Source organism: Danio rerio, chromosome 15 (genome assembly GCF_049306965.1).
Source record: "Danio rerio strain Tuebingen ecotype United States chromosome 15, GRCz12tu, whole genome shotgun sequence".
Lineage (NCBI taxonomy): Eukaryota > Metazoa > Chordata > Actinopteri > Cypriniformes > Danionidae > Danio > Danio rerio.
The window spans coordinates 45042501-45056919 of NC_133190.1; the positions used below are offsets into that span (position 1 = coordinate 45042501).

The window sequence follows — 14419 nt, forward strand, 5'->3', positions numbered from 1 at the left end:
ACAGTTGAAGTCAGAATTATTAGCCCCCTGTGATTTTTTTTTTCTTCTTTTTTAAATATTTCCCAAATTATGTTTATCAGGGCAAGGAAATTTTCACAGTATGTCTGATAATATTTTTTTCTTCTGGAGAAAGTCTTATTTGTTTAATTTCGGCTAGAATAAAAGCAGTTTTTAATTTTTTAAACACCATTTTAGGTCAAAGTTATTAGCCCCTTTAAACTTTATTTTTTCTCGATAATCCACAAAACAAACCATCATTATACAATAGCCTGCCTAGTTACCCTAATTAACCTAGTTAAGCCTTTAAATGTCACTTTAAGCTGTATAGAAGTGTTCTTAAAAATACCTAGTCAAATATTATTTACTATCATCATGGCAAAGATAAAATTAATCAGTTATAAGAGATGAGTTATAACTGGGAAAAAAATAAACAAACGGTCTAATAATTCAAGGGGGTAATCAATCTGACTTCAACTGTGGGGTCGCCACAGAGGAATGAACCGCCAATTTATCCAGCACGTTCTTTTTTAATTTTCTTACCTTTGTAAGTTTTTTTTCCTCTTATTTGCAGCAAGATGTTTTTAATCACATGAATCAAATTTAGTACCATATATATATATGTATATATATATATATATATATATATATATATATATATATATACACGACCCAAATGTTAAAAAATATTGCATTGTCTTCATCATGTAAATTATTCAATAAAATGAATCGTTTTTATTTCCTAGTACTGGGTTGTAGCTGGAAAGGGCGACCTCTCTTTAATCTGAGACTTAGCTGAAAATGGATGAATAAATCTTTATGAAACTTCTTTATGCACCAATAAAATGCTTTAAACTCTCTTAAAATGCTTACAAAGCCACAGGCCTTAAAACACTTTGCAGATGATAAACATTCACTCTATTATGATGAAATTTTTGTTTTTACCTGTGGTTTCTGGTCAAATATAATCCCAACTCAACATTACATATATCCTGCTCTGTGACTACTGACGATGCACACTAGCGATATCAATGCTCAAACCATATATTTTGTATCCCTACAAAGAAAAACTTTGCATTATACATATCACCAGATTGATGTGGATACCATATATTGAAGATATGAGGATCACACAATAACAGGTTTTTAGGTTGCACTAAAGCTTGATAGGTGGAAAAATAGATTTTTAAATGAACTACACTGTAAAAATGATTAGTTTTTCACTAAATGAGAAAACCTGTTGCTTTTAAAATGATTGGGTTTACTCATTTTAAGTACATGAGCTATTAACAGTTTTAAGTTGCAATAGGTTTACTTTTTTAAGTCACCTTGGCACTTTTAAGGCAACAGGTTAAAGTAAAGTAAAACAATCACTTTTTACAGTGTATGTATTTTAGATACAGTTGAAGCACAGAATTTTTAGCCCTACTTTAATTTTTTTCCTTTTTTTAAATATTTCCCAAATGATGTTTAACAGAGCAAGGAAATTTTCACAGTATGTCTGATAATATTTTTTCTTCTGGAGAAAGTCTTATTTGTTTTATTTTGGCTAGAATAAAAGCAGTTTTACAATTTTTGAAACCCATTTTAAGGTCAAAATTATTTGCTCCTTTAAGCCAGTGGTTCTCAAAGTGGGGGTCGGGACCCCCCGAGGGGTCGCGGGGCAATGAAGGGGGGGTCGCCTGGTGATTTTCAAAAATCTATTTATTGTTATAAAACCATAAGAATTACCATATTTTATCCATAACTATACTGAAAATAAAAATAGTCGTTTATAGTTACTATATACTATATAGTTACTATAGTAGCTTATAGTTACTAGTTCTATTGGATTGCGACCCCTGGGGTAATTACATTATATTAAAGGCAGCAATAGCGTCAGATGCATTTTGATTTTATAACATCAGGTTATACTTTCTGGCACATTTAAAGCACTGACACAAATTTAATTGGTGTGTCTGCGTCATTGCATGCAAGGTTTCTGTATTTATAACCCCCTCAGAGGATATTGGGGGACGCGAGTCACTAGCATTGTTATTTTGGGGGTCGTGGGCTGAAAAGCTTGGGAACCCCTGCTTTAAGCTATATATTTTTTTGATAGTCTACAGAACAAACCACCGCTATACAATAACTTGCCTAATTACCCTAACCTGCCTAGTTAACCTGATTAACCTAGTTAAGCCTTTAAATGTTATTAAAACTATTATGTTTAGAAATGTGTTGAAATACTCATATCTCCGTTAAACAGAAATTGGGGAAAAATAAACAAGGGGGCGAATAATTCCGACCTCAACTGTATTTTCATATTTCAATCTGGATAAATTATAACCCAATTATGTCCCAGTTCAGAGGTTGTCTCCTACCAACATCCCATTCAAAACCTAAATGCATCATAACAGTGCAGTAAACCATGTCCCAGTTTTGAAGGCTCCTTCAAATGTGGCCTTAAAATGTGTCCTTCGCTTCTAAGCAATGAAGAATAAAACTGATTCATCCTTTGTAGTCCTTTGACTGTCCCGATATTCATTGTCCAGGAATAACAAGCAGGATTTCCATTTCACATCTAATTAAAGTATTACTTTAGCTTTCTGTGATGTATTTAAATCGACCAACATATCCATTTTTAGGTTTTGAGCTCTAATAGCTTATGACCACTCATACGTCAACTCATACATTAGCAGATATGCACCAATTAATCAGCCCGGGACTGGAATTGTATGATTTTTGGAATGACGGTTGACAATTTCAGCCAGTCTGTTCTGTTATGGCAGCAACACAATATACAATAAAGAGTGTTAAGGGTGGTAATTATTTGTGTTGCATACTTTTGTTTTTTGCATATTTTTGCAAATTTGATACTTTAAAACTGGTCTTAAATTTACAGTCCAAAGACATCCACTATAAATGAATTGAATAAACTAAATTGGCTGTAAAGTGTATGAATGCTTGGGTGTTTCCCAGTAATGAGTTGCAGTTGTAAGGGCATCCGCTGTGTCAAACATATACTAGAATAGTTGGTGGTTCATTCCGCTGTGGCAACCCCTGAAAAAAATGGGACTAAGTTGAATAAAAATTCATGAATGATCTTAAATTTCATTCTTTGTGGTATTAAAAAGGTCTTAAAAAGTCTTAAATATAACTCCTGCAGATACCCTGTAGTCTCAGAAGAGAACCCTAGACTTTCCTCTCCCCAGACACTTTCTCCAGCTTCCCCGGGGGGGGGGGTTCCCGAGGCGTTTCCGGGCCAGCCGAGACCATGTGTCCTGGGTGTACCTCCGTGTACCTCCTTAGGTAGGTGTCCAGGAGGCATCCTAAACGGATGCCAGAGCCACCTCAGCTGACATCTCTCGATGTGGAGGAGCAGCAGCTCTACTCCGAGCTCCTCCTGTGTGACAGAGCTCTTCATCTATAAGTTTGCACGCTGCCACCCTGCAAAGAAAACTCAATTCAGACGCTTGTATCTGATATCTTGTCCTTTCAGTCATGACCAAAAGCTCATGACCTTAAGGAACGTAGATTGACCGCTAAATTAAGAGCTTTCCCTTTCGGCTCAGCTCCTTCTTTACCACAATGGACCGGTCCATTGACCACATTACCAATCCACCTGTCAACCTCACGTTCCATCCTCACTCGTGAACAAAACCCCAAGATACTTGAACTCCTGCACCTGGGGTAAGAACTTTCCTCCAACCTCCACCTTTTTCCGGTGGAGCACCATGGCCTCGGACTCGGAGGTGCTCATTCTCATCCCAGCCGCGTCACACTCAGCAGCAAACCATCCCAGTGCAAAGTTATATGTAAAAAATAAATAAATAAAAACACTCTAGCTAACATAATTTTGGTTATCTCTGTGAATAAAAATGAAATCAGTGATATCAGTATATTAAATCTGAGAATCAGTGAGGACAACACACTATGATGAAAATTATGGATATTAGGGTTTGTTCATTCCTGGAAGAAAACTCTGAAAACGATGAACTACAATGAAGGTCTTGGAAATCAGTGCTTTCTGATTTAGAGACTGATTCCCTCTAGAATTTGCAACCTTGTAGATGCTTTTCATCCTTAAAGGAATACTCCACTTTATTTGACTCAGTTTATTACTCCCGTAAAGTTAAACAATTGAGTTTTACCATCTTTGAATACATTTAGAGTATCGAGAGCACACATCAGACATAGAACACCAGTGGGCAATTCATTTTTCTAAGGGGCCACAATATAAACTTGGGCAGTTTTACAGGGCCGGGCGAATGCAGTAACTGCCACTATTAAAGGGCACCTATGGTAAAAAATCTACTTTTCAAGCTGTTTGGACAGATCTGTGTGTTGGTATAGTGTATAGACCGTCATACTGGGGTGATATGAACACACCCAGTCCTTTTTATTCAATTTAACTACAAAAAAAGGGTCGGCCAATTGGAGCTGTTTTCAAATCGATCGCACCATTACGTAGGTGTGCGATCCCCCAGCCCACCGAATTGATTGACAGCTGCGCACATTAACATGTTCCGGTAGTCACGTGTATATGTCAACAAGACCAGGAAGACATACGCAAAGTAACCGGGAATAAAAGCTCTGTTCTGTTCGCTAGGATCAGCAATCATCATCAAATGTGATTATGAGTAAATTTCACGTTTAAAGTGTTTTAAAACAGAGTATGTGTGTAATTAATTACAGCGTTTTACTTCAGCTTTACTTCATCAGCACAGCCGCGTGTCAGAACAATTATAAAAGAAGACGCTTCAATCCTGGTTTGTGGAAGTTAAATCAGGTTTATTTTGTACATTAGCAAAACAGATATCCACACAGTACTTTAGGTTAGCCTTAACTAGGCTAAGCGTGCTCTGTCTGTCTGTCTGCCTTCCTGTGTGTGTGTGTGTGTGCGTGTGCGTTAACTTTGTAACGATATTGTGTGTGACTCATCAATGCAACTTCACAATACTGATTAGTAAAGGTTAGTTCTTACTGTAGTATCTCACAAACGCTACGTAAGACCTTCTTCCTTTAAGTCTGTCTGTTGTCTGACGCAGCTGAGGGAGGAGGCATGTAGAAACAGTAGGCGGGCAGAACTCGGCTTAAAGGCGCAGTACAACAAAACCACCCCCTGCTGGAAATCAGTATAAAACAGCATCTTGTAAAAGGAATAATGAAAAATTTGATGGGTATTTTGATCTGAAACTTTATATACACATTCTAGAGACGCAAAAGACTTGTATTAAATCTGAAAAAAGGGGTAACCTAGGTGCCCTTTAAGACAATAACATGCAGATCACACAATTATATCATTATTTAATAAACATTCCGAACAATTGCATCGGTGGCTTGCACTGTGGCCTCACAGCAAGAAGGTCGCTGGTTCAAGTCCTAGCTGGGCCAGTTTTCTGTGTGGAGTTTGCATGTTCTCTCCGTGTTGGTGTGGGTTTCCTCCGGGTGCTCCGGTTTTCCCCACAGTCCAAACACATGCGCTATAGGCGAAATGGATTAGCTAAATTGGCCGTAGTGTAGCTGTAGCTGGAAAGTCATCTGCTGCGTAAAACATATGCTGGAATAGTTGGCGGTTCATTCCGCAGTGGCGACCTCTGAAAAAGAGACTATGCTGAAGGAAAAAGAATGAATGAATGAATAAACAATCACAATACGTATTTGTGGATTTTTTTAATGGCTCGTTGCAGACATTTAGCAAAATAATGTAGACCTACATTGACTTTATCAGACCGGAGCATTGAATGATCCCATTTGCATTGGAATTTAAATTAACTAGTTACTTCACGCGGGCCGCTCAAAAATGTCCCGGGGGCCAAATGTGGCCGGGACCATAAAATACCCAGGTCTGGCCTAAAAAGTAACAGCTTCTCTTCTTTTGTCACTCTTAGTTCACAATGTAACTTTAAAGCTTCGGTCATTTTTGAGCGAGATGCTAATGGTCTAATCCGACTCAATGATTTATGCTAAGCTAAGCTAAAATCACTTCTTTAAAACCTGTAGATCGGCTAAATAAATTTTAGAAATGGTAAAACTCAACACCGGCAGCTAGCTCTCTGCAACTCTCACATGGTCACCCACTGAATCTAAGCAGGGCTGTGCCCGGCCAGTACCTGGATGGGAGATCACATGGGAAAGCTAGGTTGCTGCCGGAAGTGGTGTTAGAGAGACCAGCAGGGCTCTGTGTGAGTTTTAACGCCTCAGTATATTGATGGGGACTCTATACTGCTCAGTGAGCACCGTCTTTCGGATGAGACATGCAGTCTGGTGCAATATGGATAACAGAAGCTTGTGGATTTGTCAGCAGTAAAGAATGCAGCAGAACACTCTTTGCCTCCTCATGTGCTTTTACTGATATCGTACTGTACACTGGTTGTTGTTGTAAATGTCCGTTCACACAGCACATCCTCATTGGTTTTCTCTCTGCATCATTATAGAGTACTCCAGTTCAACCTGTTCCTGTTCCTGTGATGAATGTGGTCTCGGGACCGCCTCCTATCATGAGTTTACCACCTCCAGGCCTGATTACAGGAGCCTCCCCTCCGCCATTTCTTCCTCCTCCAGTCTTCAGCCCAACCCAGATGCCTCCAGGTAAATGCTGACAGATGGACAGTGCATACAATAAAAGCATAAATAACTTTATTGTTATATATATATATATATATATATATATTATATATATTATATATTGTTGTGTCACACATGTCTGCGGGGTCTTAAAAAGTTTTTAAATATCTTAAATTTTAGACCTTAAATTCACTGAAATATGGCTTTGTAGGTCTTGAAAACTTTTGAGCAGGTCTTATTTTTCTTTTGATTTACCAACATGGTGTAATTATCTTTCTTACATCCTTACAATACCGATTGTTTAAAAGTTATCCATGTATTTATGCATACATTTATGTATGTTTTGCATAAATTTAGTTTATAGTTATAGTTTTTAAAACTTGTATTGTTTTATGTGTATATAGCAACACTTTGCTTGTTTAGACACATTATTTAAAATATGTGGCTAAGAAATGACTGAATTTTAATTTTAATAGGGCAAGTAAAAGAAATTTCACTGGCCATTACAAAAAGTCTGAAATTTCAGTCATAATGGTCTTAAAAAGGTCTTATATTTGACTTGGCGAAACCTGAATAAAGTTTAATTAGTTAATGAATTTACTAACATGAACTAAGTATGAACGATGCTTGTCCAATATTTACTAATCCATTATTAAAATGAAAAATTCTGCTTGTTAACTTTAGCTAATGCACCATGAGTAAACATAAAGAACAACGAGCAACTGTATTTTCATTTACTAACATCAACAAATACTGTAATAAATGTACTGTTCATTGTTCAGATTAGTAGTAACTCACATTAACTAATACAACCTTCTTGTAAAGTGTTACCATGTTGTGTAATTGTTTAGACTAGTAACTAGTTCCTTTAAAGCAGTGTTTCTCAACCATGTTCCTGAAGGACGATCAACACTGCATGTTTTGGATGTCTCCTTTGTCTCTCACACACATTACAGGTCGTTCAGTCTCTGCTAATGAGCTGATGATCTGAATCAGGTGTGACATGGAAAGTCCTCTGAGCTGGTGGTCCTCCAGGAGTGTGGTTGAGAAACACTGCTCTAAAGTATTTATTTACTGAAAAAAAAGTAATGAAAGGGAATACTGGTCATTTTTAGATCAATTAAATACAGTTACTTGTTAGTTACTTGCATTAAATACTTTAAATAAATTAAACTGGTCTCTATTGATCAGTTCAGAGATGTAGAGTAAATTTTGTGTAAGATGTAGAGTAAACTTTTATACAAAGTATATTTTGTGTTATACTAAAATATCTTGCAGTGTAATTACATTTGTCAACTAAAGAAGGGCACACTGTAAAAAAAAATCCTGGTTTTCTTAATATTTTAAGCTGAATCAAATTAACCCTATGAGTCCATTGGACTTTTATTATGTTAAACTGAATTAAAACAGCTTGCGTAACTTATACAATTAAGTAAGAACATGATTACCTTATTAGGTCACAATGACCTAAAGAGTTGCTGTCAGGACTAATTGATAAAAAATAAAATAAAAATAAAAATAAACCTATTGTCAAACGATTGATTAAGAAACCTCGAACTCAAAGATTTTATCATTTTTCTTGAAGAGAATTTCAATTTGTTTACCAAATGTTTTGTTAGTTATTGACTGCTTAATTATTAACGTTTTATACATCTAAAAAGCCATGCTTTACTCACAATTTGGAAAAACTGAGGAGTTTTGTTCATATTTTCTATACTGAAAAAACATTATTCATTGAATTTACTCTTTTTTTTATTTTTTATTTATTCATTTATTTATTTTTTTATTTTTTTATTTGTTTTTATTAAAAGTACTTGGTTGCAAAAATTAATTTGGGCTGAATTTAAACAAACAAATGAAGTTGAACATTACTAAATTTAGTTTGTTTGTTTACATTTAAAAATAAATCTAAAACATTTTTTTCAGTGTGTATGATGAGATTTATATGGATTTTAGGTAATATTTTTAAGTAATATTGAGTTCTAATTAAGCAATTAAACAACTTTTCATACATATCAATTTGAAAAGCTGTTTAAATACAATGTTAATTATGCAATTATTAATTAGCAATTAATTGTTTTGTTGTTGTTGTTGCTGTAATAACTTGCCAAACACTGATTATGAATTTCTACCTTTTTTCTTTTTACAGTGTTCCGACCTATTATTCCTCCTGTTATTCCATCTGCTATGCGTCCTGTTATCCCTCCTGTTATTCCTCCTGCTATCCCAGTGGCTTCAGTGAATCCAGCGGTTCCTCCTGCATCTGTCCCAGGTAAAGTACAGCTGTTCAAATGTGACTTCTTTTCGGCTTAGTCCATTTATTAATCAGTGGACACCGGTGTATCATATTTTCTCATTTTACTCTTGAACTTCCCCATTCTGGTTACTACAACCCACCCCCTTCTCTGTGGACTTTTTGAAGTACCCATTAAAAGAAAAAGTAAAATCGAAAAGTAAAGCTTTACAGCTTTAATTACGTGCCCCCCAAATTCAACTTCCTTTCCGAATTGTACGGCCCCTGATTTCTACCCCCTCCCATGAGTAGATCGCTTTAGCTAGCTAAACGTAATAAAAAGTATTGATCTCAGTCAGACGCCAGGGACTTTAACCCGCCCACAACAGATAATCTGTGGCGAGTCACGTCTCGGATCTTACTTATCCGATTTAAGATTTTCTTCCAAAGAAAATTTTTTTATAGGAAATACTCCACAAAAATTCCTTGCTCTGTTAAAAATAATTTGAGAAATATTGTACTTTAACTGTACATGCATAATAATAATAATACTAATAATACTACTACTACTACTAATAATAATAATAATATAATATTATTATTAATAATAATAATAATAATAATAATAATAACAATAAAAACAATAATAATGATGATAAAATAATAATAACAATAATAATATAATAATAATAATAATAATAATAATAATAATAATAATAATAAAAACAATAATAATGATGATAAAATAATGATAATAATAATAATAATAATAATAATAATAATAATGGTAATGATGATAAAGTAATAATAATCTAAAAAAAATAATAATAAAATAATAATAATAAAAAATAATAATATATTATTAATAACAATAATAATAATAATAATAACAATAATAATAATAACAATAAAAACAATAATAATGATGATCTAATAATAATAATAATAGTAAAACAATAATAATGATGATTTAAAAATAATAATAATAATAATAAAACTATAATAATAATAAAATAATAATAAAATAATAATACAAAAACAACAACAACAACAACAACAATAATAATAAAAATAATAATAAAAACTTAACAGTTCCAAGTTATAACAGGTTTACTCACTTTTTACAGTTAAGTCAACATGTGGCTGTTAAGAAAATATTAATTATAGTAAATAATTTTTTTTCAGTCTGGATAGGTCATGGAAAAGCATCTGTTTAGTCAAAAAATGTGACATTTGGCTTTAGAGTGGGCACACTGTATTAATTACACTCTGTTTCTCTGTCTTATGATCAGAAACTGCTGTTGAAGAAGCCTCAGAAGAACCTCTAAAGTCTCCCATCACTCATGTGGACTCTATGGGACCCCAAGCGCTCAGTCCGCCTCCTGGTATGGGGGCGGGGCTTATGAGGCCCAGATTAGGACCGCCACACACCCCAGTGAGGCTCCGCCCACCATTCATGCCTGCTTTCCCTAATATGCCTCGTCCTGTTCATCCTCCTCCCAGTGTGGCTCCTCAAATGATGCCACCCCGGGTCTCCAACCCCACCTTCAGCGACGCCCCACCAGTACGATTCCGGATGCTCAGGATGAGACCTCCAGGGCAAGAATTCCCCCCTCAGAGGTTTCCCAGAGCCCCAAGGCCAGAGGAGCCACACTGGCGTGAACAAGGAGCAGAAAGAGCACCACTCAGATTCAGAAGTGAACCACCGTTTCTTCGTTTCAGGGGCGCCCCGCGTATACGAAGCCCATTTGGGAACTGAGTTGAATGTGTTTTGTTTTTTTTTATGGGCCAGTGGCTTCAACTTTTGACTGTAAAAGAGCGGGACTCTGAGTCCTGTTGACTGTGAAAGGAGATGAAAACATTACACAACGCTGTTTCTAAAGTGAACATCTCCCAGTAGAGATGGTGAATACTCATTTGAACAAGAGAAATGAAAGCAGGGGTTGTTTTGAATCCTGCACTTTCTCGCTCCATGTGAAACCTAAGTTATGCTCACTACCTAGTAACTAACTTTATAGGTCTAGTGTGTAATGTAAATAGTCCCGTTTGCACACTTCACGGATGTTCTGCTAATGAAGGAACTGTGTTTGGAAAACGTTCGCTCCATCTTCTGTTGTATATATTTGTAGGTAAAATGAGTTTAAAGCTACGGTAGCCTTTCAGCCCGGAGGAGGAAGAGTATGATTAAAGTCGTTAAAGCTGCAGGTTACTTTCTCGGCAGCGGTGGAGCATCATCTTTGGCCGTTTCATTTTATGAGGCTATTTTTTTACCAGACGTTCTTGTTTCCCTTTTTCTGTCTTAATTGTTTATATTAACATGCTAAAAACGAAAATTAGTAAATGTGGCTTCTTTAAGTGACTTGTTTGGGTTTTGTTTTTTGTTTTTTTTAAAGACCTTTCATGTTAACACTTGTGTTTTTCAGTAGAGGGCGCTGTTTGTCAAGACTTAGAAATAACCCTTATATCAATTCAATTAATCTTTATAGCATAGATAGTGTTAAAGCAGCTTAACATTGAAGTTCTAGTATATTGAATCTTTGTCAGTCCAGTTTTCAGTGTTGAACTTCAGTTTAGTTCAGTTCAGTGGGGTTTTATTTATTACTGCTGAAAGTCCAAACACTGAAGAGCAAATCCATCGATGTGCAGCTCAACAAGTCCCAAACCAAGCAGGCCAGTGGCGACAGTGGTAAGGAACTTCAGCAGTTGACGAAAGTGAAGGAAAAATCTCGAGAGAAATCAGGCTCAGTTGGGCACGACCATTTCTCCTCTGGCCAAACTTCCTGTGTGGAGCTGCAGTCTGGGCGCCGGAGAACGCTGGACGTCCATCGTGTTTAGGCTGGCCCACGGGATTATTGTGAAGACTCGTTTGTCTCTGGCGTCTTTCAGGAATCAGTCTCATGCCCTCCACTCCTCCATGACCAGGATCATTCTAATGATTTAGTGACAGATTGAAAGGTAACGTGACAGCCAAATATAAAAAATGACAGCCAGACTCATCACATAACAGACAGATAGAATAAGTCACAGACAGACAAATATGAGAGACAAATAAAATTAAATAATGGAAGCATATAAATATTTTTAAAGCCAAATATTTAATATTTGCCTAATTTTAAAATGTGCACAGCAAAATTACTAAAACTTAAACTAAGATTCTAATAAATAATACATACATAACAATATTGTCAACACATCTCAGTCAAAATTGGATCATAACTACTTGCGTGTATATCTATCTATCTATCTATCTATCTATCTATCTATCTATCTATCTATCTATCTATCTATCTATCTATCTATCTATCTATCTATCTATCTATCTATCTATTTATCTATCTATCTATCTATCTATATATTTTTATATATATTTTTATATATATATATATATATATATATATATATATATATATATATATATATATATATATAAATATAAATATATAAATATGTATATAGATAGATAGATAGATAGATAGATAGATAGATAGATAGATAGATAGATAGATAGATAGATAGATAGATACACACAAATCGGCCACTTTATTAGGTACACCTGTCCAACTGCTTCAGAAACTGCTTCACTGTCTACAAATTTCTAATCAGCCAATCACATGGCAGCAACTCAATGCATTAAGGCATGTAGACATGGCCAAGAGGATCTGCTGCAGTTTAAGCCGAGTATCAGAATGGGGAAGAAAGGTGATTTAAGAGATTTTGAACGTGGCATGGTTGTTGGTACCAGACAGGCTGGACTTAGTTTTTCAGAAACTAATGATCTACTGGGATTTTCATTCACAACCATCTCTAGGATTTACAGAGAATGGTCAAAAAAGAGGAAATATCCAATAAGCGGCAGTTCTGTGGGCGCAAATGCCTTGTTGATGCCAGAGGAAAATGGCTAGAATGGCAACAGTAACTCAAATAAGCACTCGTTACAACCGAGGTCTGCTGAAGAGCATCTCTGAACGCACAACACGTCCAACCTTGAGCTAGATGGGCTACAGCAGCAGAAGACCACACCGGGTGCCACTCCTGTCAGCTAAGAACAGGAAATTGGGGCTAACATTTACACAGGCTCACTAAAATTGGACAATAGAAGATTGGAAAAATGTTGCCTGGTCTGATGAGTCTCAATTTCTGTTGCGACATTCCGATGGTGGGGTCAGATCTTGGCATCAACAACATGAAAGCAAAGATCCATCCTGCCTTGTATCAACGATTCAGGCTGTTGGTGGTGGTGTAATGGTGTGGGGAATATTTTCTTGGCACACTTTGGGTCCAATAGTACCAATTGAGCATCGTGTCAATGCCAAAGTCTACCTGAGTATTGTTGCTGACCATGTCCATCCCTTTATGACCACAGTGTACTCATCTTCTGATGGTTACTTCCAGCAGGATAACGTGCCATGTCATAAAGCGTGAATGATCTCAGACTGGTTTCTTGACAATGAGTTCACAATGAGTTCACTGTACTCAATTGGCCTCCACAGTGACCAGAACCCAATCCAATAGAGCACCTTTGGGATGTGGTGGAACAGAAGATTTGCATCTTGGATGTGCAGCCGACAAATCTGCAGCAACAGCACGATGATATCATGTCAATATGAACCAAAATCTATTCCATGATGTTTCAAAGCAGTTCTGAAGGCAAAAGTGGGCCCAACGCAGTACTAGTAAGGTGTACCTAATATATATACATAGTATATATATATATATATATATAGTATATTTACTTATGTATTATCAGTCATTTTTTGTATATTTAAAATATAATAATAAAAAATACTATTTAAAGGGGGAAATTCACTCAAAAGAAAAGATTAAGATCAAAAGATAAAAAAAAAAACTTTAGCCATTGTCTTCCACACTATTTCTTTTTCCTACTATAGATGTCAATGGTTCTTTCATATTATAAAATATCTTCTTTTGTGTTATAACCACTTGAGGATCAGTAAATAGTGAGCAATTTTTATTTTTGGGTGAACTATCTCTAATAATGTGTGCATCATCAGTAGTATAATAATATATAAATGAACAAAATAAGTATAAAATATGAAAATTCATGACGAAAAATATAAAACTGCACATTCATTGAGCTAAATGTTTTGTTTGTCCTAAAAAGAAACCAAAATAATACTGTCGGACCCATATATTAGGTACCAACAAGTGTGTGCGCGCGCCACGGTGAGTCTGGTGTTCACGGTCACGCGCTCCTCCCTTCAGCCTCGAGCTAAACACTGGAAGCGGAGCGGCGCGCAGGATGCCATGATGTCTCACGTCACCTCCAAACAAGGACAAGACCGGGAATTATGACAGGTATGTGCACACTATATTAAAAATGTACAAATGAAGGGCGTTTGTTTTTGCACGGAAGCGCGCTGAGGCGACACAAACACTGATGCGCGTGACTGCGGCATCACTGGAGACCGCACGTGCTGGGCGCGAAATGTTAACGTTAATTGACTCAGTAATTGTGCGTGTTTATAAAGCCTGCGAGTATTTCCACAACAAATGTCGTGATATCAGTGTTTAGGGTTATCATACGACCCTGTATTTTACGTTCGCGGTTCCCGCCCTGATCAGAACATTTCTAACGGATTCCCTGTCATGATAAAGCGATCTAAATGGGATCCTAATTGG

General features: G+C 36.1%; 3 protein-coding genes across 7 annotated transcripts in view; 2 read left to right on the forward strand and 1 right to left on the reverse strand.

The window, feature by feature from the left end:
* Positions 1-11138, forward strand: part of scaf4b (SR-related CTD-associated factor 4b) — a 61705-nt gene extending 50567 nt beyond the window's left edge. The window contains exons 17-19 of one of the 2 annotated variants that reach the window (NM_001386228.1): positions 6417-6570; positions 8696-8818; positions 10072-11134. In NM_001386228.1, coding sequence (NP_001373157.1) covers positions 6417-6570; positions 8696-8818; positions 10072-10538 — 744 coding nt within the window. In that variant the 3' untranslated portion in view covers positions 10539-11134. Of the gene's footprint in view, positions 1-6416; positions 6571-8695; positions 8819-10071 lie in introns of both variants that reach the window. The other variant, XM_068213554.1, reaches the window with a different exon arrangement.
* Positions 1-14419, reverse strand: part of farsb (phenylalanyl-tRNA synthetase subunit beta) — a 168036-nt gene that overhangs the window by 71307 nt on the left and 82310 nt on the right. The window lies entirely within an intron of this gene.
* Positions 14002-14419, forward strand: part of tiam1b (TIAM Rac1 associated GEF 1b) — a 209110-nt gene continuing 208692 nt past the window's right edge. For all 4 annotated transcript variants that reach the window (XR_012391064.1, XR_012391061.1, XR_012391063.1 and 1 more), the window contains exon 1: positions 14002-14095. The gene's annotated coding sequence lies outside the window, so the exon portion shown is untranslated. The remainder of the gene's footprint in view (positions 14096-14419) is intronic.